The sequence below is a fragment of the Onychomys torridus genome, chromosome 14, assembly GCF_903995425.1.
Source record: "Onychomys torridus chromosome 14, mOncTor1.1, whole genome shotgun sequence".
NCBI classification, from domain to species: Eukaryota; Metazoa; Chordata; class Mammalia; order Rodentia; family Cricetidae; genus Onychomys; species Onychomys torridus.
The window spans coordinates 54,406,615-54,434,551 of NC_050456.1; the positions used below are offsets into that span (position 1 = coordinate 54,406,615).

Below are 27,937 nucleotides of genomic sequence, written 5' to 3' on the forward strand. Positions count from 1 at the left end.
TTATGATATAGAAATGGAGACCCTGAGAAATTAGCCCTTGTCTCATGTTCTAGAGCTAGTGAGAAAATGAACTTGAATGAAAGAGACTCAGCCTGAAAAGCAGGGGCCTCAGAGGGTGAGTCTTGGCAATCTCCCATCTTGATCATAGGACTTCAATTATATGATTTTTGGATGCTTCCCTCAATAAAACATGTTTCTAACAGTCAGATTTTACTGCCTTCCACGATTGTGAAAATGTGGTACAGTGTGAACTATTCTTCAGTGGCAACTCTTTAAATATGCTAAGGAAATTGGCACTGTGAAATCACTGACTACGAGAACAACTTTTTTTTGGCCATTTAAAGACAAACAGCCAAAACCAACAGGATGTTAGCTGTCTTTCAAAGACGTTGCTGCTGACAGTGGTTTAGTGTTTGTTTGTGAGAATGGCTGAAGGGATGGGCTCCGATCCCGATCCTCTAGTGTGGGATCATGTGGGCAAGACACTGATGAACTAACTAACTTAGTCTTGTTTTGATCAGAGACCAATGGCACCTCTGCTGAAAACCAAGTACGTACAGGGTACCTCCCTTAAATGAAAGCTGGATTAGTTTTCTGTTACCTCTGCCCTTGACCATTTTTCAGGGTAAGACCATGTTCTTTAAAGGGAAGCTGTCCATAAATGATTGTCAGAGAGATGCTCTCCCCATTGTGCAGACCTCTCCACCAACAGTAGAGGAGTGGAAGGCAGGGCAGTTGTCAAGGTAAGCCCCACTTAGTTTATCCCTTGCTCCAGCTTAGATGGCAGGGCTGTTTCCTGTAGAAGGACGGAGATGCTAGGAGGCTGCCGCTTGTCTCCAGCAGTGTGTTGGTACTCACCACCAAGGATGTATCGTAAGCCCTTGCTTTATGACAAGGGCAAAGAGTCAGCAAGCTTAAGTAAGTTGTCTTGGGTCATGTGGCTAGTAAATGGAAAGGCCAATTTGGAGGCCAGATTTCTGGCCTTTTCCAACCCACATCAAGACAGCTCTGCTGAGTCCAGTCCTTTTGGTATGGCTCACATCCTGGATTCTCCTGTGCTGTCCTGTAACTAGATCTCAGGAACAGTGACATCATCTTTTCTAGCAGATCAGCCTTGGAAAGGAGCTGCAGCGCCCAGTCCTAGATACTCCTTTTCAGCCTACCATTCCAGGCAGTAGCTAGACACCGGAGTGATTTCCGGGACGAGTTAACACTGGGTTTCTTCTCTTAATCAGTTCCTTTTCCTGGGAGATCTTGCTTGACTTTTTCCCGGAATTCTCTTTTGGACACATTGTAAAAGGCTTTGACTTTGTTTTTAAACTCGAATCCTGAGCTGGTGCAAAGCGTTCCCCTTACACAAGAGGGTCTCAGAGACAGTGGGCACTTGCTAATGCCATCCCTTTCCTTTGCCCGTGGACTAGAGCTCCAGTCGGGCTCTCACTCCGGGGAGGCTGAGTACAGTGTCTCCAAAGTGAGGCGGTGTGATCTCTCAGGTGTCTGTGGGACTATTTTTCTTCCTATTCCCTACCTCCCCTTCTTCAAAAGCCATCTTTTATCAATTTTTTCCTTAGTCTATCTTTAATAAATTTTCCTTAACGAGTTTTTATCTTTGGCAGGTGGTTCTTCTGTTATGTCTGTGCCTACTCTTCTCTTTGCAGTGTGCTAAATAAATTTACTTTCTTTCTTAAAAAAGTGAATTCTTGTTATTTTTATTGTGATTGGTAGCTTTGTTATAACTATGTAGGTAGGCCAGGGGGAGATCCGCTGTTTTTTGGTTTTGACTTATACATAATTTTCTTTTTCCACTCTCAGTGGTTCTTAATGTGTGTGTGTGTGTGTGTGTGTGTGTGTGTGTGTGTGTGTGTGTGATATGTGCATGTGTGTACGCATGTGCATGTATGTGGAAGCCAGATGTCAATGTCTGCTATCTTAGTCACTGCCCACTTTGCCTTTTATTTCATTATTATTATTATTTTTTTTTTTTGAAAAAAGTCTCTTACTGAACCTGGAGTTCATTGCTTCAGCTAGCCAGCAAGACCCAGAGATCCTTCAGTCTCTGCCCCTCCAGTATAGGACTCATAGGTGTGTGTTGTCATGACCATCTTTTTACATGGGTGCTGGGGATCTGAACTCAAGGTCTTGGAAAACATTTTATTAACTGAGCCATCCCCCTAGCCCTTTGTTTCTTAATACATTTCCTAAGTGTTTTATTTATGGAGTTGGTTACTTCTACCTTAGGTTTCTATGGCTGTGATAAACACCATGACCAAAAGCAGCTTGGGGAGGAGAGGGTTTACTTAGCTTACACTTCCATATCACAGTCTATCATTGAAGGAAGTCAGGATAGGAACTCAAGGCAGGAACTGAAGCAGAAGCCATGGAGGAGTACTGCCTACTGGCTTGTTTCTCATGCCCTTCTCAGCCTGCATTCTTATACAGCCCAAGACCACCTGTCTGGGGTGCCTCTAGCCCCCACCCCTTCCCATCAATCACCAATCAAGAGAATGCACCACAGGCTTGCCTACAGACAAGTCTTTTGGGGGACATTTTCTATATTGAGATTCCTTCTTCCAAAATGACTTTAGCTTTTGACAAGTTGGCAAACAATCCAGCCCACTTGATTTAAAATGATGAATGAGATGTGGCACTAGCCCTCCAGAAAGGGAGAGACACAGATATGAAGTAATAGAAGACAGTTCACATAGCAGACTGACTCCGTGACCATAATCCTCTTGGAATATGCAAGTGTTACCACCAGTTTGGCTAGGGGAGCCAGAAAAATAGACCCGAACAGGGAATATGATATGCAAACCATAGGGAGTTAGGTAGGACAGGAGCTGGCATTTTCCCTCTCCTGGACATCTAGACGGAAGCTCATCTCCCCCTCTGCCTTCTCATTGACAGCTAGGGAAATGGCTAGGAGGTAAGAGGTGCATGGGGTAGCATGCAGTTATCACATGACCAGGTATTTCCACTAGTAGGTATTTATCCAGGAGAAATGAAACTTTATGTCCACACAATTCTTGTTCACAAATATTGATACTTTATTTATAATGGCCCCAAATTAGAAACAGCCAAAATAGCTATCATCTGTGAAATGGGTAAATTGTGGTATGTCTATATTATGGAATACTACTTTGGAATGAAAAGGAATGAACTACACTTTTCATACATGTAACAGAATAGATAAATTTCAGAAGACAATACCATGTGAAAAAAACTACTGTAAATAGACTATAGACTATGCATATTTCATTTTTGGCTTTCTGGGAAGGGAAAAAAGTAAGCCCAAATCTCAGTGGTGGTTGCTAGAAGATGAGGCAAGTGAGGATTGACTACAGAGAGGCACAAGGTGCATCTATGATAAGATTTTTCTGTATTGTGATTGAGGTCAGGTTTAAAGAGCTGTACGCTTTCCAAGATTCATCAAACTGTTCACTTTAAAGGGTGAATTTTATTATAAGAAAGTCATACCCTAATACCTCTACCTGAAAAGGAATTATTGATAGATGTACCTAAAAGAACATGGCAAATATAATACAAGAAGCTAGACTCACATGAGTATATACTGTATGACTTCTATTTATATGAAATTCTAGAATAGAATTGATGGTAGAAAGAATTAAGAGTCATGGTTGTCAAGGATGAAGCAGGAACAAGCCAACTACCAGGAAGGGGTTTGAGGGATCTTCCAGGGTGATCGAAATGTTCTGTATGTCCCTTTATAGGAGTGAGGCTTATATGGATACAGCCAATTCCAAGATTCATCAATCTGTATCTTTTAGACTCATTCATCTTATCATGTGTAGATTCTTCCTCATAAGGGAGTAGAAATGATTGGCTAGATTAAAGAGAAAGCTAGAAGGCCATTAGTATCTTTGCTGAGCTGGTAGTTTCAAGAGTTTGAGCTGATACAGAAGCTGTCTTTCCACCCCGAATCCCTGCCACTGAGCCCAGACTTCTTCAGGTGAGTTGTACCTAGCACTCTGCTGCCATGTTTCACATAGCAATATGCATTTTCCCCCCTACTCTCACATGACTATAGGTTTAAGTCTGGTCTAAGAGTAGTTAGACTGAGGCTTAGTTGACTCTAGAGCTTGGCGTGCTCTGTATCGTTACCCTGGCTGCTTTGATCACAGGAGTAAGTTAGCTTAGCGCTATGAAAGGGATTTTCTCACTTTAAGATACGGTTTTCCTTTCCCAGAATTTTTTTTTCAGACTTTCAGCTTGATGTGAGCTCTTGGAATTTGCCTCTGATGTGGTGAAATGGTTAAGTGGGGTTGCTGAGTGTTAACCAGTGGCTCTCATGGATTGTGGGGCTGCCTCACAGTGGGCTTCCTTTGTGGCTGCTTCCTTCTGCAAACCATATCAGTATGTGCATCAGCCATTATTGTCAACATGTCCTTCAGGCTGTTATTAGGTGTCGCTTTATGAAACAGTTGAATCTTTGCTTCTGCTCTTAAAAACTGAAGGGAATATTTTCTTGTACAAGATACTATATCTTGCTTATATAATGCTGTAGGACATCTAGATTACACATGTCTCCCTCCCTCCCTCCCTTCCTCCCTTCCTTTGTTTTCCTTTCTTCCCTCTCATTTACCTTCTCTGTCCTTCCCCCTCCTTCTCTCCCCTCCCCCTCTCCCTCCCTCCTTCCTTTCTTCATTTCATCTTGATATGTAGCCCAAACTCACATTCAACTCACGATCCTCCTGCCTCAGCCTCCTGAATGCTGTGATTGCAGATGTATGCCAGCATACCTGCTGAGGTTTGTCCTTTAAAAATTTCTTATTTAGAGCTCCATGACAAAATCTTTTTCTCAGTTTAATGCGAGAATTAGATTATCGTTGTTGCTGAAGACGAGGCTAGCTATTGAGAAGACGGCAGTGTCTGTAAAAGCATGAATTTGTTAGCAAAGGAGCAGCTGAAGGGGCTTCCTTTTCTTTACATCCTAAAGTAAGATTTATATGTTAGGAAAATGTGATGTTCTAGACCTGTATTGTTTGTTTAATTGGTTCTGCAAATTCAGTGGAGTCCTATTTAAGTAATCACTGTGGAAGCAGACATAGTCATGAAAACACTACACTATCCAGATCTTCCTGCGTGTGGAAGTGTGGGCCTGTAACCTCAGCACCTGGGAGCTGAGGCAGGAGGGTCATGAGTTAGGGGTTCGCCTGGGTCCACAACAAGACCTCTTTCAAGCAAACAGAAGAGAATGTGTATGTCTACTGGACTTATACAGTAGAACTAGGCTGTGCCCTGTGTGAATATCCAGTTACTGACGGTCAGTGACTCGAGAAGAGAAAGGGAGCCTGAAGGATTGTCCTCACCAAGCCACCGTCTCAGGTCTTTAGATCCTGTCCTAGGTTTCTTGGTGTTACATTATAGCTTTAGAGTTTTGTGTTCCTCATTATATGTTTCTAGTTTTTCAAAAGATTAAGGAGTGAAAAAAAAAATCCTTCTTGAAACAGGGAAATTTATATGAGTGAATTTCTAGGACCCCCCCCCCCCCCCCCCCGTTTGTTTTCTTTGGGCGTGAGCTCTGAAGTCGCAGTTTTTCTCCTGGAGAAGATTCAAGGGATGGTTTGTTTGAGTGACACTGGGGATGAAGGGGTGGGGCTTCGGAAAGTCTGGGTTTGGGACTATGTATACCAAGGGCTGTGTGCCACTGTTACTCCTGTTGTGAGTGAGGATCTCGCTAATAATTCTTGAAAGGCTCCAAGTTAGCCTCACATCCCTGAATTCTTGAAATAAAACCAGGGATTCTAGGAGAAGAGGTGCCTGCCTGGTTACCATGCTTCTTGGCATAGCGGGGGAGGTAGAGGAGGAAACTCAACAAAGAACCCAGAATCCATGGAAACTTGGTCTTGGCTCCTTCCTTGCCTTGAATGGTACTAGAGGTACAAGATGGCCTGTCACAGCCCGTGTCACCACCCACCTGTCTTCTGTGTCAGGCAGAGTGTTTTACTTTCTCTCTCAAAAGAAATTGAAACTGGAGGAGAGGGGAAGGAATAAGTCCGCTTTATCTGAGTTTCTAGGCCTCAGATGGGAGTTGAGTGACTTTATGTGATCGTTGCACGGAAAATGATCTTTTATGTTGTGTTGTATTCCCAGAACTGTATGGCTTTGATGTGCTCATAGATAATACTCTGAAGCCATGGCTGTTGGAGGTGAATCTCTCCCCTTCTTTGGCCTGGTAAGTCAGTTCTGTCAACGAAAAACAAGACAAACCTGCACGGGACACTAAGCCTATTTGATTTTTTAAAGAGAGATATCATTTGTCTTGTCTTAAAAGACTTTCCTTACACAGTGATAGTTAGAACTGTAAAAATTAGAGGTTTATGGTGTATTATCAAATCCCTGTGGGAGTCAGTTTCCCAGCCAGTTTGCAGTACATATCTGCCCTATATGTGGCTTCTTAAGGATCATTCTTATTTTGACTTTTCATGTTTTTTTAATGCTAAGATAAGACTGTGTCTATTATTCCATCTTATTTGCATTACAAAACCACTTGAAACATGAATAACAAGTTACTTCATTACATTGGAAAGAGCAATAGTCTTGAAAAATATGCTGACAGATATCCCAAACTGCAAACAGTATGAACAAAATGTACTACTCATCGGAGAAGATGAATATGAAAATAATATCAGCATAATTTCTTCATTATCCCATATATACTCATACCAGCCCAGAATCTCAGTCCTGTAGCTCTGAAGTTATAACAGCCTGAGCAGACCTAAATTAAAAACAAAAACAAAAGCAACTACTTCTTCGTCCAAGCCAAGTCCTTTAGCTTAACATTGCTAAAGAGATGATTCTTGGGGAAGATGTAGACTTTCCCATTGAATCCATGCCTGCCGCTCAGCAGAACCTCCTGCTGCACTCAGACTCTGATGGACAGGTTCAGCCTCTATTGTCGCCCTCCCATCCCCCAGCTTTGTAGACACTCTGTTAAGGTGACTGAAATACTCCCAGGCGGTGCACCTCCTGCCTTTGCTGGTGTGGACTTCCCTGGGGAGTCTGCATGCACTATAGTGATCTAAAAGCTGGGCCAAGGCCCCAGAGTACTTGCTCTTTTTGCTCAGTTCTGTGGCCTAGTGTCCATCCAAGGTTAATGTCTAAAAAGTTTAACAATCTTAGATTTGCAAAAAATAAAATCTGTTATTTAGAAGGGAAGAAGTCTATTTTTCATTACCAGAGAAGACCCTGCTTACATCTGCAGCGACAGAATTTCCACTAGCTATGTGCTTTTCTAAACAGAAAACCCTAGAGGTTTCTGCCAGAGACCACCCAGCTGCTGAGCTTTTAAGGATGAGAGGTTGGCAGAATGCCAAGTCATCAACTGAAGACATGTTGACTACTTGGTGGAGTGGGGATTTGGCTCAGCTCAGGTGTGAGGTGTGCAGCCGGGTAGTGCCTTCAGTTGTTAACACTGCACTTTGTCAAGTCTGCGGCCCAGTGAAGTACGGGAGCCGATGGGAAACATCCCAGAGGAACATGTGGGGCCAGCAGCAAGAGTAGTGTGGGTCATGGAGGAGCACTAAAGCTCCAGGCTAGTCCTCTCCACAGGAAGGCCTCTTGTTTTTGGCCCACGCTGTTTCAGTGTTCACACGGGCTCCTGCCTCCTCTGATGGTGACTTGTTGGTAGGGCTTGCTTGGATCTTTCTGCCCTATTTACAAGCCTCCAATCCTAAAGAGAATGAGTTAGCACAGAAAATGAAGACATCCAAAAAGTACCAGTGCAGCCAAATAGTCTTGTCTTGCATGTGAATGTAAGTAAACAAAGAAGCACTAAGACATTGGAATGGAGGACACTCATAAAGTATGAGTGCACGGACAGCCCGAGCCTAGGAACCCCACAGTGATAGTGAAGCAATAGCCCTGGTCTGCGCAGCACTGGAATTGCACAGGATCTGGAGTAAACCATTCCGTGTCAGGGAATCAGTGCATTGGTGCTAGGCCTGCCTTACAGGGGATGAGCTTAGCACAGGCTTGTGTTCCGTTATCTTCTACCCAGATTCCTCTCCCCTTTCCTGTGGATTTGATGGGCTGCTTCGCTGATGTTTGGAACCTTTGCTGTACTGGGACCCATGATGAGGCAGCGCTTCTGTCCCCTACAAAGTGATCAATTGCTCCTTTCTCTCTCCCTTCTCTTAGTGATGCACCTCTGGACCTCAAGATTAAAGCCAGTATGATCTCAGATATGTTCACTGTTGTAGGTAAGTAGCAGTGTGTTCTGAACTGGACTCACAAAAAAATTAACCAGAGCTTCCATTTGCCAGGCTCCGTAGGTGTTGCCAACTGGCAGTTCCTAAGCCATGCTGAATGTTTTGTACTAAAAAATTATATTTTCAGGGAAGTGTTTATATGTTTCTACTCCCCCTGGCTCCATCCTGTCCCGAGGCTGAACCACAACTAAGGCTGAGACCTGGGGCATGGGAATTATGAGCTGAGGCAGAGAATTAAGCAGAGATCTGCAGAGAGTATACTTTTCTCTGAGCTGGGAAAGTGAAACCCACCAAAGAAGCCCTGTTACAAAAGAGACCGGCTGTATTTCTCCTAGACAGTCTCTGCTGGCTTCAACATGATCCCTTCTGCAGTATTATAGCCAAAGCAGCCTGAGGAAGAAATCCCATTTTAAGTAGATAAGCCAGAACTTTGAAATGGAGATGGGCAGTCAGGTGGGTATGACGTGGATTTATTATTGGGTTTTAACGTTTCCCCGAAGAGACACAGGGAAATCCATTTGATGTGAACTAGTACTTGTACCAGCAGATGCTCTAAAACTTAGCGACTCTCTTCTTCTTCACGTACTTATTTTTAAATTTATTTATTTATTTTACATCACAGTTTCCTCCATCCTCTGCTCCCAGTCCCTCCCCTCCCCTTCCCCTCTGCCCACTCCTCCCCACCCCCATCCGCTCTTACTCTGTTTCTGTTCAGAAAAGGGCAGGCCTCCCATGGATTTCAACAAAACATGGCATATCAAGTTGCAGTAAGACTGGGCACCTCCTCTTGTATTTAGACTAGTCAAGGCAACCCAGTATGGAGGAATAGGGTCCCAAAAGCCAGCAAGACTCAGAGACACCCCCTGCTCCCACTGTTAAGGGTCCTACAAGAAGACCAAGCAACATAACTGTCTTATATAATGCAGAGGGCCTAGGTCAGTCCCTTGCAGGCTCCCTGGTTGTCAGCTCAGACTGTGAGCTCCTATGATCCCAGGTTAGTTGATTATGTGAGTTTTCTCATGATTTCTCAAGTTTTCTCCTTGTCCCCTCTGGCTCCTACAATCCTTCCTCCTCCTCTTCAGCAGGATTCCCCAAGCTCTGGCTAATGTTTGGCTGTGGGCCTCTGCATGTATTTCCATCAGTTGCTGGATGAAGCCTCTCTGATGACAACTGGGCTAGGTACCAGTCTATGCGTATAGCAGAATGTCCTTACGTTGTCATTTTTTTCCCTCCAGTTGTGTTTGGTTCCATCCCAAGTCTCTGCACTATACAGCCCCTGGGTCCTGGTGCTCCAGGCAGTGTTAGGGTATGCTTATTCTCATGACATGGGTCTCAGGCTGGACCATTGGTTGGCTACCCTTACTCCAGCACATTCCATAGATAAGACAGACTGTAAGTCGGAGGTTATGTGGCTGGGTTGGTGTCCCAATCCCTCCTCTGCAAGTCTCTGGTCACAGGAGATGGACAGTTGAAGCTATATATCCACTATAGCCAGGACTCTTAGCTGGGGTCATCCTTGTAGGTTCCTGGGAGTTTCCCTTGCTCCAGGTTTCTGTCTGACCCCCAAAATGCTCTCTCCACCCCTTCCACCTGACCCCTCATGTTCCCATCCCCACCAACCCCCCGTCCACCCACAAAGTTGCTCACTTCCCCTTCTCCAGGAGACCCTTGAGCCCTTCTTGTTACCTAGCCTCTCTGGGCCTTCTTTTTGGTTGAGAATCTAGTTCTTTTAGGAAGGAAGTGAAAGTAGTGGAAATTGTTTCTTTTTTTGTTAGAAAAATTGTGAAGGGAAAAAAAAAATCTCTATTTTTACAGTGATGCATACAATTTACCAATAATATAAAAAGCATATAATTTATGATTTAGGCTAAAATCCCTGTTTCCCTTCTTGAGAGTCATGACCAAAGATAATTACTTTATAGTTGAATATTAAAATATTAATTAGAGCCGGGTGGTGGTGGTGCACACCTTTAATTCCAGCACTTGCGAGGCAGAGGCAGGAGCATCTGTGTGAGTTTGAGGCCAGCCTGGTCTACAGAGTGAGTTCCAGGACAGCCAGGGCTACACAGAGAAGCCTCGTTTCAAAAAACCAAAATAATAATAATAATATAGAAAAACAGATACAACAAAACATTTTTAAGCTGTAGATAATCATAAAGCCCATTGCAGATATTAAAAGTAGGCCATCTTCTGTCTTCCCAGTAGGTTGTAACAGGACTTGACAACACGCTTGCTATTGGATTCTTCTGGCAAAACCTTTTCCCCTAGTTATCATCCAGAAAGCTACTTTAAACAAAAAAATCAACAGTCTTTTCTTTTATGAACAGCTGTGTGTTTCATAAAGATGACTTGTTCATTTGCTTGAGACTTATCAAAGCCTTGTCTCTGTCAGTCGGGATTATAATTAGCTCCTCAGGCTGCTTCCCTCTTTAGGATGAGTTTAAAGGTAGTTGAACCAAACAGACTGATCGCTTAGAAAAGGACGGCTCTTAATGCTAATTCATTCCCAATCTAGGGTTTGTGTGCCAAGACCCCGCGCAGCGGGCATCCAACAGGTCCATTTACCCCACCTTTGAGTCTTCCCGACGGAACCCTTTTCAGAAACCCCAGGTAAGCCAGTTGAGGGGCGTGAAGGCCAGAGCAGGCTTGCTGGGGAGTGGCAGCCAGTGAGTGGGGACCCTGGAGCACTGTGGTTGGGAGGTCTCTTAGGGCAGGAGGATCTGGGGATGTGTTCAGCAGTGGCTGGTCTTGGAGGCGCTCACCTGCTTCCCAAAAGGCTCACTCCTTGTTTTGTTCTGCCTTTTCTCTTTCCGCTGCCTTTCCTTCTCTTCCAAACTCGCCGTTTCTCCCCTCACACTGACATGCTTGGAAACAAAGCAGAGTGGGGCCTGCTCACTCTTAAGCATGACTAGGCCTTTTCTAATCTTCAGACCAGTTTTGTAAAACAGAGGCTCCATGGAAACAGTGTGCCCTCTGTCCTCTTTGAAGGGGCCCTCAGTGGTCATGAGCTCTGATCAAAGCTAAAACAATACCCCAAGAAGCTGGTGAGTCAGAAGCATCGTTTGGTCAAATGCTGCTCCCGTTTGTGCACTCTGGTTTGGGCCTGCTCATTCCGTCGCGTCCTCAGTCTGCATGCTTGAGTACTTTCCCTTAGTGTGTCTTCTTATTTATTAATGAGACTTTGCCTAGCTCCTCTCCTCCCATCTGGGTTGATTCCCTGGCCTACTAAAGCTTTGGAGCTATTTTTACAATCCATCCTATCTTTAGGGACCTTCAGTGTCTGTCTTCTTAAAGGTAGGATAGACCCACAATTCCCTTCTTTTTCATGGGATGTTTTGAATTCATTGATTATGGCTTGTAAACTGTCCCCTGCTCCTCCACTACACATAAGCGCTGTTAATAGCTTCTTTCTCCCTCTCTCCTTTCCATCACTCTTCTTCCTCCACTTCACCCCTCCATTCTTCCCTCCAGCCTTCTTTCTTCCATCCTTCTTCGTCCTCCATCTGCTCAGGAGTCTCATTGAGAGTGGTGCTCTGTCAGCTGTCTTCACATGTGACGGGGTTTTCACAGTCATGCATTTCTCAGGCTTGCAGGCAGGTAATGTGAAGAAGGACAGTAGGCAGCTACAACACAGTGATGGGCCCGCCTAACCAAAGAGTGGAGCCCTCCATCAAAGCGGGGCGGGGCGACTGATGAGTGTGCTCTAGCTGATCACCGTCATGCTCCAGTGGCCAACAGGGCTAAGCGCCTCCTGTTGTCAAGAGAAATCAGGAATGGTTTGTTTTTGTTTTGTTTGTTTGTTTGTTTTTAATGTTGCCGATTAGCTCATTCAAAACCAAATGAAAGCACTGCAGGCCAAGTCTAACGTGTCTTTGAGCTGGAGTGGGTCGATGGCTGCCTGACTGAGCCCTGCTCCGGGCCGATTCCCTGGGTAGTGGTGTGCTGTATTGTAAGAGGTGTTGTCTCAGATTAGAGATGCAACCAGACATCCTGCTTGCTCACGAGCATCACCACAGATCAAAGGGCTTTCTGTAAATTTAATAAGAAAAGGTGGAGAATTATTAACCTAGGTATAGTGGGAAAACCTAAGTAGTCACATACTTGTGCTAATTGTTCCCCGCACGCATCCCTAGGAGAGCTGTGAATGTTTCTCACAGTTTTGACATGAGTTCTGCCAGGCTTGTCTTCTAGGGATAGCAGCATTCCAATCTTGAAAAGTGGATCTCGTTTCTTAACTTGCCAGTCAGCTTTTATTGGCAATTCTTTGCAAATCATCAGGAATCTTCCCAATATTTGTTCTGCTTACTGGTGGGCAGTGGCATGATGCCATCTAAAAGCAGCCTTGGGGATAGACACAGAAAGAAAGACCTATAGAGGAGCTCTGTGGACTGTATGAAGCAGGTTTGTCAGGCAGGCTAGTACACCCAGGGTCTTAAGTATCTGACGGTAGTGAGGAGTTGAAGTTGGAACACAAAGACTAGCAAGGCAGCAGTACTGTAGAGAAATACTCTCACGTTTCCACCAAGGGCAGGGCTCTTGCATGTGGTCTGTGCTTTCTAATGTCTTAGATACAGGAAATGGAGAGCCATAGGCCTATTAGGAAAAGGTAAGGCTTTATTTCATTTTTTGTCTCTTATAGCATCCCGTATCTGCATAGGTACAGTCATCAAAAATCACACAGGTAAGTTCTGGGTCATTTGGAGACTTGACTCAATTTTAATCCTCATTTCTGAAATAGAAAGCCTTTTAGCTTTTAGCTTTGGCCTTCCATGATATATATATATATCATGTACCTACTCTTTGTATAATTTGAAAACACAAAATAGAGTGTGTGGAGAGACATGTACCAATATCTTGTTGGTTATAGACCATGAGGACAGAGGCTGTGGTAGCTCAGGGCCTTCAGTTCCCGAGGGGGATTATGCTGTGGTAAAGGCAGTTGGATTGAAAGGATAAACAGCTTATCCATCATTTTGCCCAAAATATTCTGGAAAGAAAGCATTAGAATTCACCCAGGAACTTTATCTGGTTCAGGTATCTTAGGAAGCAGACTGCTCTGGCAGACTGGTGTCAGCACTCTTTTTACACTGAGTGTGGGCTTCTTTGCATTTTTTCACAGATGGTACTTGATATGTGTAGCGATTTGTAAACCTGTGAGAATTAGATGCGACCTGTAAAATAAGACAGATGTTTTTCTGACACGATCAGCCTTCGCTCCTTCACTGTCACTGTAAGCAGTTTTTGAAATTGGCTGCCATTTTCTCGGGTGTTGCTCAGTTTGGGGCTTGGCCCATTTGCTGCAGTGGGTCAGGTTGCTCAGAGGCTCAGGTTGTCCCAGCTGAGGCTCAGTAGGAAGCTCTGCCACTGTTATCCTAACAGTTGTCTGCTCTGGAAGCCTGAAGAGCAGCTTCCTGAGCCCCTGCTTCAAATCAAGTCATTTATGTGGCAAAGAAAAGTCCTCCGGGCGTCTAGTGTCATGTTTGGTAACTGGTTCATATGGTTCTATAATGTGTGTTTGGTGACATGATCATAGAACTCAAAACTCTGCAGAATGTAATGTTCCATATTTAGTAATTATCTAAATATTATTTGCTGTCCATAGCAAAAACCAAGACCAAATATCCAAACAGACAGAGAGCTTACATTGTAAGTAGCCCTTGAACTAATCCATATGATGAGACCATTGAGAACATGGCATGGTGTGCTGCTTGGCTTCCAGTGTCTTTATGGATAATACTAATCTTAACTTCCCTGTATCATCCATTTCCATTCCCTTCACATGTAGCTTTGTTGCTTGCGTTACTTTGATGATGATGATGATTCTTCTTCCTCTTCTCCTCCTTCCTCTCCCCTCTTCTTCCTCCTCCTCTTCTTTCTTCCTCCTTCCTCCCTTCCTCTTCTTCCTCCTCTTCTTCTTCTTCCTCCTCTCCTTCTCCCTCTTCCTCCTCCTCTTCTTCCTCTTCCTCTTCTTTTTCTTCTTCCCCCACCTCTGGTTATATATTTAAACTTGCCTACATGATGTAAAGCCTTCCTGGCTTTCTGAAGCCAGCTTTGAAAATGATCACTTCTTTAACCTTTGCCACTGTTTTTCTGGAAATGAAGCCCTTGTGTCTCCCTAATTTCCTCTCAGCTAAGATGAGATCTAGAAAGGGAAGAGAGAAAGGACCTTCTCTGTGGCTGCAAGATTACAGAGTTTCTAGGATTGCTTTGTGCCTTTTCTTTCTACGCTGGTATCTCCATCTGCATTATTTACCCCTTCAATGTCTGTAGTTCAAATTTTTTCCTGCCAGAAAATGAACCATATGGTTGTGATGGTGCTGTGGAAAGCAGGTACTCTTTAGAATGAGAGGGACCTGGATTCAAGTTCAATACCTGCCAGCCGAGCTGCTAGACTTCAGGATGTTCCTGAAGTCTCTGGGCCTCAGGGCCCACACCTGCCAAGTGGGACGAATACACAGATGTGTAGAATTCTTGTGAGAAAGTGTAAAACACGGGCAGAATGTTTAGGCTAGTGTCTCCACCTGATTTACACCCACACTTCTGAGCCCTCTTTTGATTTATTTGACCCCCATCATCAGTATCTGGTATTACTTTCATGTTCGTCTACTCATGGTTATGTTTTGCACATGTCATCATCCACAGATGTTTTATTTATCTATTGTCTTTCCAGGCATTAGTAATGATTATAAATAATACTTCATTGATACTTCTTGATTTGTTGCCATTTATATGATGCTCTAGTTACATTTTTAACGCTTTGTAATTTTTGCCATGTGTTATATTTATTATATTATGGCAATAACTCCCTGGTTGGAAATAAAATTTAGAATAAATATTGTATTAAATTTTCTCAAGTGCTTCTGTAAAATCCAAAGACATTAAAGCCTTCCTATATCTGCTGTAGTCCTTTCCATCCTATAATACACACACACACACACACACACACACACACACACACACACACACAATTTTTTTCGACAGTCAAACTTTTAAAGCATGTTTAAAATAAATGAAGCAGTATCTCTATTGTTATCCTTTGTGAGCGAATTCACCTCTAAGTGCTTGTGAGCCTTTCCATGTCTGTCTGTTGTCTTACTAGGTATCTGAGTCAGCCCTCCGGTGCAGCAGCCCCCCAGACACACCTCACTTACTGTTTTCTGGTTCTCTGGTGCCACCTCAGAGCTTCGTAGCTTTTCAGACACAATTGCAAGAGGTTTGGCTAAGTTTGTTGTTGTGTTGGGTTTTTGGTTTGTTTTTGTTCTTTTTAAAGCCAGTTCCCTTAATAACAAGACACATTCTCTCAGACCTGCTAACTTAGATTTATTCCAGAGTTCTAGATAGCTCATCTGATTCCCTTGTAACAGAGCCTGCTCAGCTTACTTTATTTCTGTCTTAATTTCAAAGTATGCTTCTGGTTACCATTATAGTGAAACCATCTTTTAGAAGCCATCTTTTGGTCTAGTCTGCCCATATTTAATGGCATGTGATCTTTTTTATTTATTTTATTTGATAGCACTAATTCATTTTTCTTTTTCAGTGTCTACCTTTTATTTTCTTGGTAGCTAGATGAGTTGAACTATTTGTAGCTTCCTCTGCTTTTACTGTTGAATTCTGAGCCTTGTATACAAAATTATAGATTCTAATTATTTACATTTGCTCTTGTCTCATGTTTTCTGCCCCTCAATTCTGATATCATTCAGGATAATTTGCCTTTTTTCTGAGTCTCCATTTTTTCAGGTTTAGACTGAGAGAAAAATTTTGGGATCACCATCTGCCTCTTCCTGTTTGAATGTGAGCACACATTCCTTTGTCTCGGCTATTTTACACTCAGTTGGTTCCTCCTCAAACAATGATGCTGAGATCCATGAAGTGTAGATGTAACCGGCTTGTTAAATAAGAAACACAGAACCGATTGCAGAGTTAAAAACCAGGAGGTCAGAGCAAGAGCGGAAAACCTTACCCTTCACTGCTTCTGCTGTTCTTCCTCTCCGCAAGAGAGCTACCTCTGTATGTCCTGTCTATTTAAAGACTTTCTGTTCTGTTTTCTCGTTGGTTGTAAACCCAGCCACATGACCTCCTCGTCACTGCCTGTTTGTACAGACCTCCAGGTCTTCTATGGTTGGTATTGAAATTAAAGGCGTGTGTCTGCCATGCTGGCTGTGTCCTTGAACACACAGAGATCCGCCTAGCTCTGCCTCCCAAGTGCTGGGATTAAAGGCGTGCCCCACTACTGCTCGGCTTCTGCTCTGGCTTGCTCTGACCTCAAGGCAACTTTATTGACATACAAATAAAATCACATTTCAATACAAATAAAATATCACTATAATGAAGGTTTCTTCTCTGAGTAGATTCTAAATCCAGAGTTGTGTCCACAATCATGTAAGAGCTCTGGTGCATGTTGCATGGCAGATTCCTACCTAGACACTAATTGGCAGTTCAAAATTTATCTGGGCACTTGATAGTGTGCGTACCTCATCATCTCCCAGACCTAGTGGCCTCTCAGTTAGTGGAGCCTTGTTTCTGCAGTGGTTAGTCAGTCCATTGGAATATGTAATTTATTATATTACCTTCAGAGTGCAATGGAGGGACTTATAAGTTAAAACTACAGGATGGCTGTTTGTCCTTAAGTTTTGATGTTGTTGTTGTTTTAAGGTAGTAGGAAGAACCTGGGGCCTTTTGCATGCCAGGCAAGCACAGAGGACCACTGAGCTGTGTCTCCAGTCCTCCCTTGATTTTGATAGCTGTGATGGCTTTACAGAACAGACTCTGACACCCCCCCCCCCTTTTTTTCTTTTCCTTGCTTTTGGTTTCCTAGTGTGCTGTGGCACTCCCAACCATTGATGTTTCTCTCCTCCTAACCTTCTTCTCTCTTCTCTGTATTCTTTCCCACTTATCTGTAATTCAGGTCATAACTTCTTTATCCTACCTCAGACTACCTAGTCTGAATTCCTGCCTATCATTCCTTACCTCCTAGTGTTTTGTGTAGATGCACACAGGATCCAGGACTCGAGTGGGATGTGGGTAAGAAAGGAGCTGTGCATGCACACAGGAGTGTAGGAGGTGGCTCTTGAAAGTGACTATAGAGAAACTTAACTGTTTAGGGTGCTAATTCATTTGTTTGCAGGAGTGCCGTTAAGTTTGTGCTGAGGAGAAAATCTGTCCATCAGTATCTCAGCCTTTAGGACCCAAGGATATTGAAAACCATGTTACAAAGAAGCAGAGTTGGAAATGATCATTAGACGTTATTTAGTATTGGCTAGTCCTATGTTCCCAGACATAAAGTGCTGCATCCCTGAAAACTGTTGTAGGAATCCACACCCTCAGCACTTAGCAACCTAAGGAGGGTTTAGTTCATCAGTGCCTTTACAGGGCAATCTGTCTGCTTTAGACATCTGATGAAAGTCTTCATTTGCATGCAGTCATTTGAGTAACTTGTCTTATTCCCTCATTATATTAGTTGAGATGACTTTAAAGTATCTTTAACAGCAAGGTGTGGTCACACACACCCATAGTGTCGGTACTTGGAAGGCTGAGGCAGGAGGATCACTAGTGTTAGGCTAGCCTGAGATACTCTCTCAAAGAAATCAAGGACTGGGGATATCCCTCAGTAGTAGAGAAGTTGCTAGCACACACAAAGGCCCGGGGTTCCGTCTGTTAACTCCCCCAACATTAAAATAGATGATAGAGTACCCTTCGGGTCAGACAGGAGGGCTTCTCCATTTTGGAATTCTCATTGCCAGTGGCTTTGCGTGGCTTTGTGAGCGGAAGTGTGCCTGCACAGGTGAACTAGATGAGCTCGTTTGCTTGCTTGTGTTCTCAAACAGTAAGTGGTGGGGACGGGAGAAAAGCCCTCCAGCCATTCCTTTACTGTTTCAGTTCTTCCTTACTAAGCAACATCACACTTTAAAGACTTACGGAAGTGATATGCTCCTAACCGAATCTTGACATATTCACTGTTGTATAGGTCAGTTCCAGTACGTACTGCTGTTCACTTTATCCCTAGAGACTGAAGGGAATTAAAATGCTTCCCCAAATTCTTCTGCAGTGTAGCACGAATCTTAAAGGTCTCATTAATAAAAACAAACCCGGAGCCAGGTACCGGGATGAATGCTGGAAGATCAGAGAAACAGAACAAGCCACATCCAACCTCACCTTGCCAATTCCTCAGCTGATCTTGTTTCCTCAGACTGAAAGCCTCTGAATCCTCATACAAATGGACTGCAGTTTTAAATTCTGAACATATTAGAGCTGTATCCCAGGATGGCTACTCTCTTGTAAAACAAATATTTATTGATTTACTTCTCTAGATGTAGAAGATACCACAGTAAAAGCTAGACAAATAAATGCTGATTTCATGATCTTTCATTATATAGGTAGCTTGTCATGGAGTTTTGCCTATGATAAAATCTAGTTTTTATAACTCCTATGCTTAGTTTGCAGATAATTAATTTCCTGCATTCAAAGGAAAACCATTCTTGGTTTGTGTACTATTTATAATTTGCCATTTGGTGACTTAGCAGAAAATTTATTTCTTACAGATTTAGACACTGGGATGTTTAAAAACAAGATCCCAGGGGTTAGGGGTATCGCATGCCTTTAATCCCAGCACTCAGAAGGCAAAGACGGGGATTTCTGAGTTCAAGATCAGCCTGGTCTACAAATTGAGTTCCAGGACAACCAGGACTACATAAAAAAGCCTGTCTTGAAAAAGAAAAAAAGCAGAACAAAACAAAAAAAATCACTGACAGCGTGGTCCTCAGACTCCTGCTCACGCTGTGGAACCAGATGGAACCCAGATCATCTGAGGGTCTGTGATGGCCATGGCTTCAGGACTGCCTCCTTGGAACACAGGGCAGTCAGCCTTCCTCCTGTCCTGATGTTGAGCAGCCACCGTGCTCTCTGGGTAGCAGCGTTTTCATAAGAGCTCTGCTTTAAATTTCCTCATGATTCTGCTTTCAGGATTTTCCTTTCAGTTTCTAGAACATCCCAGAGAGCCCAGCTTGAAAGCAAAGCGTAGTCCATGGTTTCTTGTCTCAGGTCAGCCAACTCTCCGTTCCCAGTGCTGAAGAGAACATAATTATTTGCTAGAATAAATACACATTCTCATCTCTATGGGTTTTTTTTTCCCCTGCCCCCAAAATATCGGCCATCCCTTACCCAGCACTAGGTGTGCACTTTGAGGAGACCCCGGCATTGCTCACTGTTCCTGCTCCTTAGCAGTTTTCTACCGTTTCTCTTCTTGACTCAGAAGGTTTTTCTATTTCCTGGGGTTTGGGCTTAAGTGATTCATTCTAGAAATTGGGCTGTAGATTGGAGCTTCTCCAGTTCTGAAAGATACTGCTGTTGAGTCGGGAGTGAGGGAAAGATGATGGTGCTCGCTCCCTTCAACCTTGCCTTGATTTTCTTCCTCTTAGCGTGCCCGGCCACTCTCTGCCAGTGACGCAGAAATGAAAAACCTTGTGGCCTCAGCCCGGGAGAAGGTACCGGGGAAGTTAGGCGGTTCTGTGCTTGGTCTGTCAATGGAAGAGGTAAAGATCATTTCATTTCAAGCCTTTGTGGGTTTACAAAGGGCTCAGTGCAAATTAGTGAGTGATTCATAATACTTATGACATACTTTTCTCCTTTCTCCAAAAGGAGAAAGATTCTAGGTAGGAGAAATTTCTCCTCAGGAAACATCCTAAATGTCATTGATTCTTGCACACGTTTGTGTCATTTTCTGCATTTGTAACTCTGTCTTTGTATTATAACTTCAGGTTTCTAAGTAGACACTCTTTTATCTTTCTGTTCTTTCTTCTTCCACCTAGATCAAAGTTTTGCGAAGGGTAAAGGAAGAGAATGACCGGAGAGGAGGATTTATCCGCATATTTCCTACATCCGAGACATGGGAAATATATGGGTGAGGTGACTGCCTTTTTTTTTCTCTAAAGTTATACCTCAAGTCTATAGAATTAGCTTGATAGTGACTCATTGTTATCACTTCTAATGTGGTGCCTTTCTTACCTTATTTAAAATAATAATTAATCCACAAACCACGCACCATGATGCATGCTTCTAATGTCCAGATTCAGGAGGTAGAGGCAGGAGGTTCAAAGTCACCCTCTGCTGCACAGGGAATTCAAGGCCTCCCTAGGCTTCTTGAGACCCAGACTTCAAAAGAGGGGAAAAAGACAAACCATAAACCCAAGAACATGACCACTAATGGTAATTAACCAATATATTGAAGCCCTCTCCCTGTTTTTTAAGATTCATTTTTATTATTTTTGATTACATGTGTACATGTACATATGGCTGTGTACATGTGACTACAAATGGTCTCATCAGCCAGAGTCATTGGATTCTCAGGAGCTGGTGTTACAGACAGTTGTGAATTGCCTGCCTGATGTGGGCACTGGAACTGAACCCAGGTCTCTGGAAGAGCAGCAAGTGCTCTTAGCCAATGAGCTATCTCTCCAGCCCACCCTCCCCATTTTCCTGTCTCCCTCCTAACCATTCCCCTGTTGTTAATTCTATGTTTTTCATCATGTTGATTTGAAAACTTCCTTGCCCTCACTGTATGTGCCTAAATAATACATTGTCTATCTCTGATAAGTACTCAGTTCTGGTTTCCAGACAATAGATACAGTGACTCCATTCCAAGTGTGCATTTTGATGGTGGTTTTTGGCAAATTAAACAGTTTAACTACTCCACATCCATCACATAGAAAACTCAATAAGTCCTGTATGGGCCTCAATAGTCACCCTCCAGAGTAGCCTTCTTTCTGTCTGGATTTTCCAGGAGCCTTTAGACATGTGGAGTCATACAGCATGTAATTGCTACATTTGGGATTTTTTTTTAATACAGAATTTTTGAGGTTCATGCCTTTTGTCATATGAAGCAATAATCCATTCTTTCTTTCTGTGTACTGTTTGATTGTGTTACTCCATCACAATTTATTCGTTCTCCTGCCCTGGACCAGGTGTGTCCATTATGTGGCTGTTGTGAAGAAAAGCCCCGTGAGTGCCCATGAGCTGTGCCTTGTGTGCCCTTAAAATCCTTTTTCTGGGTAGATAGCAAGAGTAGAATTGGACCAGTCGCTGAGCAGCGCTGATACACTTTTACACTTTACCCAAGATGCTGAGAAACTCTATTTGGTCCCTTTCTTAACTGTCACTTGGTGTCACTGTGCTTTTTCAACCTAGCAAACTAGTGCATCTCTGGGCTTGAAAGATTTGCATGAGGGCAGCCGTACTGAGCACCGCATCTGCAGGCTTTTTATTACTATCTCACAAAAGACTATCTTTGCTACAGGTCCTTTCTTGGATGTGTATGTGTATGTATATACATGTATTTATGCATGTATGCATATATCTGTATAGTATTTCCTCCACGTCTGTGACTGGTTCACTCATTTTTGTAAGAATGGTCTTTGCTACAGTTTAACTACTTTGTATTTCTTATTCTCTGCTTTCTGTGGTGCAAAGCCTTTTTCTCTTATGTTTCCATTGGGAAGTTTTGCTGAGTCAGCCTTTAGGTGAGTGAGGTCTGTAATGTGTTTTGGACTAGTATCGAGTGTATACATTTCAGACCAGGCTCCTCTTTAGTGACGTCCCACACATTCTGATTGCTATGCTTTGCTTTCATCTGTTTAAAATATTTCCTCATGTCCCTGTTCATTTTCTTTTCAGGTTATTTAGAAGTATGTTTGTTTTAAAAAATTGGGGGTTTTTCCAGAAATCTTTTAGTAACTGATTTTTCAGTTTACTTCTATTGAGGTCAGAGAATATAATCTGTAGAACTTGGTTCTTAAAGTTTCCAGAGAGTTCTTCTGTGGCTAATGGTGGCAAGTGTAAAGTGTGTGTTGAAAGGGTGTCTGCCCTGTGCCCGGATGGGCTGCTTCACAGAGGTGTTCAGGTCGGTGCTCCTACCCCAGCCATCATCCTTGCTCCTGTATCAGTTGTTGAGATGCTGCTCCGGAAGTCCTCCGTTGTCCTTGGCGACACTCACGTCTCCTTTTGCTCGGCCCATATTGCTATATTCTGGAGCTCTGTTATTGCGTGCACTGTCAGGCTGTGTCTTCATGAGAATCAGGCTTCCTCCCTGTTAGGAAATAGTCTTTGTTCCTCATGGTGTGATTGATTTTTTTTTTTTTCTGTCTATTTGTTCTGAAATTTACTTAGTGTACCTTAATATACTCTCCTACTTTCTTAGTGCTAGCATTTGTCTGTGGCTTTGTCTTACAAATTTTGTTTTTCATTTCGGTTTTGTTTTTCAAGACAAGGCGTATCACTGTGTAGTCCTGACTGTCCTGGAACTCACTCTGTAGACCAGGCTGCCCTTGAACTCAGAGATCGCCTGCCTTTGCCTCCTGAATGTTAGGATCAAAGGCATGTGCCAACACTGCACGGCTTGTGTCTTATCATTTAAAAATTTAAAAAATAACTGATTTTAGCTAACAGTGTTTCTAAACAAAGGATGTTTAGAGGTTAGACTGGCTAAATCTCATGGTTATCTTTGGTGGTAGAAACACCTAAAATACCCCCACTTTGCAAGACTATTCTTACCTATGGTCACCATGCTGTATAATAGATAGATCTGCTAACCTTGCTCCTCCTTCCTAACCATGCCAGACTCTTGTTCTCACCACCCTGCCTTGCTGAGTATGATGTTGCCCTTCTGCTTGGGTTCTGCAGTAGGAGTGAGTAATACGGCATCTGTTTCTCTATGCCTGGCTTACTTCATTCACAGTTATGACCTCCAGATTCATCTATGTTGTTGGAGATGACAAGATTTTGTTCTTTCTATAGCAGAACAGTATTCTACTGTGTATGAACCACATTTTCTTCATCCATCCCAGTCTTGATGGAATACTTAAATAGACTTTATATTCTGTTCACAGCGTTTCAATAAATGTGGGAATACAGGTATCTTGCTGCATTATTTGGTAGATCTTATTGTTAATTTTTGAGATGTTTCCGTGGTTGTTTCCATAGTGACAGTTTATATTCCCAGCAATGCATCTAAGGGTTCCTTCTCTTTTTCTGCATCCTTGCTAGCTTGTTTAATCTTTTGTCTTTGTTTTTCTTGTTGCACTTGGGATATAGCACTTAGGGCCATCTTTGCATCCTTGGGATGAGGCTTAGGTGCTCAGATCTTTTTAGTTTTGTAAATTCGCTTTGAGTTCAGTGTGTGGAGGATTTTGGCATTTCCTTCCCTCCCTCCTTCCCTCTCTCCCTCCCTCCCTCCTCTCCTCCCTCCTTCCCTCCCTCCCTCTCACCCACCCACCCACATGAGGTTACCTGCATGTAGAGGCCAGAGACCAATACCAGGTGTTTTTCTTGATTGCTTGCTCTTCATCTTACTTTATTGGTATATTATAGGGAGGGGCAGTGAGGGTGTGTGTGCCACAGCTTGTGTGGACGTTAAAGGGTGACTGAATTGATTCTTTCCTTCTACCATGCGGGTGCCAGGGAGAGACCACAGGTCCACCAAACTTGGTAGCAAGTACGTTAACCTGCTGAGCCATCTCTCTGTCCTGTGTGTTTGTATTTGAGACAGGGTCTTTTATTGATGGAGCTCTTCAGTTTGCCCAGGCTGCCTGGACAGTGAACTCTGGGTGTCTGTTTTCACACACTCAGCACTCATGTTACAGATAGGCTTCACGGCCCCAGCATTTGTACATGGTTGCTGGGGAGCCATATGCAGGTCCTCATGTTTCCTACCCAACAGGCACGTTACCAACGAAGCCATTGCCACAGCCCCAAGATTATTTTTTATAGTTATTTTACCTGTTTGACTGTAGTATGCCATGAACATTTATTTTTGTCTTTAAGGTCAATTTTCAGTTTTTTTTTTTTTTTTTCATTTTTTAGGTCAGTTTTCATTTGTCTGTAGCTTCATAACTTCTAACAATTCTAGTGAACATTTTATTTCCAGTATTGACTTTTGTTTATAGAATTCCTGTTTGTATTTTTTCTATGTCTTTTTTCCCTCTTTTTCATTTCTTTTAGACCTTTGTGCATACATTGTAATATTTTTTAGTAAGTATCTTTTTTGTTTGTTTGTTTGTTTTTTGGTTGTGTTTTTTTTTTTTTTTTTTTTTTTGAGACATGATTCCTAGCTGTCCTGGAACTTGCTCTGCAGACCAGGCTAGCCTTGAATTCAGAGATCTACCTGCCTCTGCCTCCCTGGTTTTTTGTTTGTTTGTTTATTTTTAACTCCTATCTGTCATTTCTGAGTCCATTGATTGGCATTTCTTTAGTCTATGGCCGTGGTTCTCAACCTCCTAATGCTGCCACCCTTTAATACAGCTCCTCATGGTGTGGTGACCCCAACCATACAATTATTTTGTTGCTCCTTCATAACTCTAATTTTGCTACTGTTTTGAATTTTAATGTAAATATCTGATATGCAGGATATCTGATATGCAACTCTTGTGAAAAAGTCATTTGACCCCCATATGTTGAGAACCACTGGTTTATGGGATTCCCTATTCATATGTACAGTAAATTTTGATCAGATGCTATGCATTTTAAATGTTATATCTTCAGTGTTTGGATTTCCTTACCTATTTTAAACCCTGTTAGTTTTTTGTTCAGGCACTTGAGTTATTTGTAGATTAGCATAATCTTTTCAGGTTGCCTTTGAACTTTGTTACGGTAAAGTTAGGGTTCCTTTAATATAAGCCCAGCATATATGCACCTCAAAAAACACTTTTGGGGTGTCTGTGAAGCAACCCAATTTTCAAGAAGATTCCTATGTTCTGGCAGCTGGAACTCAATTTTCATCCCCCAGTGACCCGTGGAAATATTTGAGTTACATTTAATCTTGGTTGGTCTTTATTCTGACCATTGCTTTTAGCTTAGCCCAGAGGACCATTACCTTCTGCCCGAGCAGATTGGTTTGTACCCCAAAACTCAAGGAACCTCTCATCATTATTTTGGAATTTTCCTCATACATAGCCTGCTCTCCTTCAGTACTTTGCCTTGAAAATTCCAGATGCGTTTTATAGGTTCAATGTAGTCTTTTCGTCTTAGAGACTGTGGGGCTCTCCTTGAATCCTCTCTTTTATGAATGCTCTGGAAATCGGCTGTAGGAAGAAAGGCAGAGAAGTTGTAAGATTTAATTCTGTTACTTCTCACTAATGGAATCAGCCTGTACCACCGTTTTGTTCAGTGTCTGGAAACAGTTGTTTCTCCATCTTGTACACTTTCCTGACTATGTGCTGGAGAGCAGGGCCTGCAGCAGTTACCCGCTCCTGTACAGAAGCAGATTCGTTTGTTTCATTGCTTTTCCAGACAGGAAGTGTGTGTTCCATGTAATCTTGCTCTTCCCATTAAGCACATCACCAAGATTCATGTGGCCACAGCTCATTCCCTTTGAGTTCCTTCCCCCTTTAATCTGTGTGTTGAAACCGCTGTTAATTTTACATTCTTCTGCTGATGGACGTTTGACTTCTTTCTGGTCTGTAACTGTCAAAGACAGCTATGCTGTTGGCATTCTTGAATGTGTCTCCTGGGTGCGTGTCTAGCAATGAATTGCATCATGCAGCTTTTCTGAGAAGTGTTCTCGGAGACAGCATGTGACATGTCTCTCAGGAGGGACAGAGCAGGTCAGACAAGGAGACCTGCAAGACTCAGAGTACTCCTGTCAAGGAAGGCAACAGGGTGGACTTGAGCAACCATGATGCTGGAAAGCTTTCTGTTTAGAGGCTAAGGGTCCGTGGGAGATGTGGGATGAGAAAGCTCCTAGGAGACCCGTCTGGCTGGAGTTGCAGAATCACATTCAACAGCTGTGTGGAGAAGGTGTGAATGCATTCGTGACACAGATTATCCAGCTTCTGAAAGTTTGCAAGAAGACATGCATGCCCCCACAGTCAGCAGCCTGGAAGCACTGGGTGCTCCCACTTTGGGGACAGCTGGGCTCCTCTTTATGCAGCTCTCTGCAGGGTCTCTGTTGTCCTCGTCTGTGCATATGATTTCTTTGGTTGGTTTTCTTTTTACCTTTCAATGTGACATTTTGATTATAGTATCACTTCTTATTAATCTAAAAGAAAATGTTGTCTTCTGTTTTCTATGTTAAATCCTCTTCTTGATTCTTTGTTTTATTCTTACTCTATATGGTTCTCATTTATATTAACAGCCATCTCCCAGCCTGGCACTTTAGAAATAGTATATAAACATTGTATCAATTTGGTGCTTGGTTTGTGGTTTTATTTCTACTGTTTCCCTCTTGATCTAAACTTAAGAAATAATTTGGCTTCTCTCTTTGTCCTTTAGGTCCTACCTTGAACACAAAACCTCCATGAACTATATGCTGGCCACTCGCCTATTCCAGGACAGGTAGGAGTTTGCTCAGCTGAGTGTTCAGGACGAGACCACATGCTTAAGAGAAAACATATGTAAGGAAGGGTCACTGCTTTAGCCAAGTCTTCATACAGGGCCTGGGGTAGAAAAGGCCTTTTAGAAAACCCAGTATATAGCTCATTTTCCAGCATGTGTTAACAGCTCTCAGCATTTTGTAATATTTGTAAAAGCCAAAAAAAATTGAGTCATAAAAATCCTCTGAGCAGTCTTACCAGATGCCACATTTCTCCTCCTGTTCCTCCTCCTCCCCTCCTCCTCCCCCCCTCCTCCCCTCCTCCTCCTCCTCCCCCTCCCCTCCTTCTCCTCCTCCTCCTCCTCTTCCTCCCCTCACTCAGCACCTTTGCATGCTCTGTTCCTCTCCCCTCTCCTTCCTTTCTTCCCTTCCTTCCCATTTTCCTTTTCTCCTTCCCCCCTCCCTCCTTCCTTTCTGTAGAAAGGGTTTATTTTGACTCAAAGTTTGAGAGGCCAGTTCAGCATGTCAGCAAAGCCACAGAGGCAGGGGGATGGTGCAACTGGTCACACTGCATCTGTAGTCAGGAAACAGAGAGTAAGGAATTCTCTAGGCACAGTTTTAAATGTTAGAATCACCTGGTGTTCAAGAACAAAAGAGTTACTGGCTCCGAAGACGAGGCGGGTCTATAAATGGCAGAGTAAACAAACATGGGCACAGATGACAGCTGGTAAGCGCAGTGGCAGGAGAGTTGGGAAGGGATGTTAGCAGAGGCTGGAATTCCGATGGCACAGCTACCAGGGGCCACTTACCCCTGTGGATGCTTGTAGCCCATGTAGTATAACCACATTGTACATTGTTCAGTAATTGATGCTTTTAATGAAGCACCTTAGTTGTTTGAAGAAATTCTCTTTGCTTTAAGGATGCTTTGAGGAAGTCTTAAAATAGATATCCATACTTCAGCCATTTCTTGCAGTTTCTTATATTATAGGAAATTGGATTTGCACTTTGCAAATCTGTATATTTGTGGTAAGTAGTATTGAATAACCACACACATAGCTTTTGACGACACTTGGATTTGCATGGAAGACAGCTCCAGATCTTTCATACGAACTGGAGTTTGGACTGAGACCTTTGCCAAGGTTTCTTTATCTGTGCAGATCAGATCAGACCCTTCAGCAGGATATGTGTCCTGCCGTGTCAATTGTCTGTCTTCTGGCTTTGCATCCCACAGCCCAGTCCTAAGTCTTTAATGGACTGGTCTCCTTTCTCCTCCTTCTGATTTCTCTGTAGAATTTTACTGATACATTTTAGCTATAGTCTCTATTTCTTTTTTTCTTCTTTTCCTCTCATATCTTAGCTTTATATCCCTGGAGTCTGGTTTCTTTGAGATGGGCTCACGTTGAGCACAGGTAGG

At 43.0% G+C, this 27,937-nt stretch overlaps 1 protein-coding gene across 11 annotated transcripts in view; it reads left to right on the forward strand.

Moving 5' to 3' along the window:
- Ttll5 (tubulin tyrosine ligase like 5) overlaps positions 1-27,937 on the forward strand; it is a 248,179-nt gene that overhangs the window by 58,787 nt on the left and 161,455 nt on the right. For 10 of the 11 annotated variants that reach the window (XM_036206323.1, XM_036206324.1, XM_036206327.1 and 7 more), the window contains 6 exons: positions 6,112-6,193; positions 8,158-8,219; positions 10,744-10,838; positions 19,643-19,756; positions 20,033-20,124; positions 26,484-26,546. In XM_036206323.1, coding sequence (XP_036062216.1) covers positions 6,112-6,193; positions 8,158-8,219; positions 10,744-10,838; positions 19,643-19,756; positions 20,033-20,124; positions 26,484-26,546 — 508 coding nt within the window. Of the gene's footprint in view, positions 1-6,111; positions 6,194-8,157; positions 8,220-10,743; positions 10,839-19,642; positions 19,757-20,032; positions 20,130-26,483; positions 26,547-27,937 lie in introns of those variants that run through there. The other variant, XM_036206332.1, reaches the window with a different exon arrangement.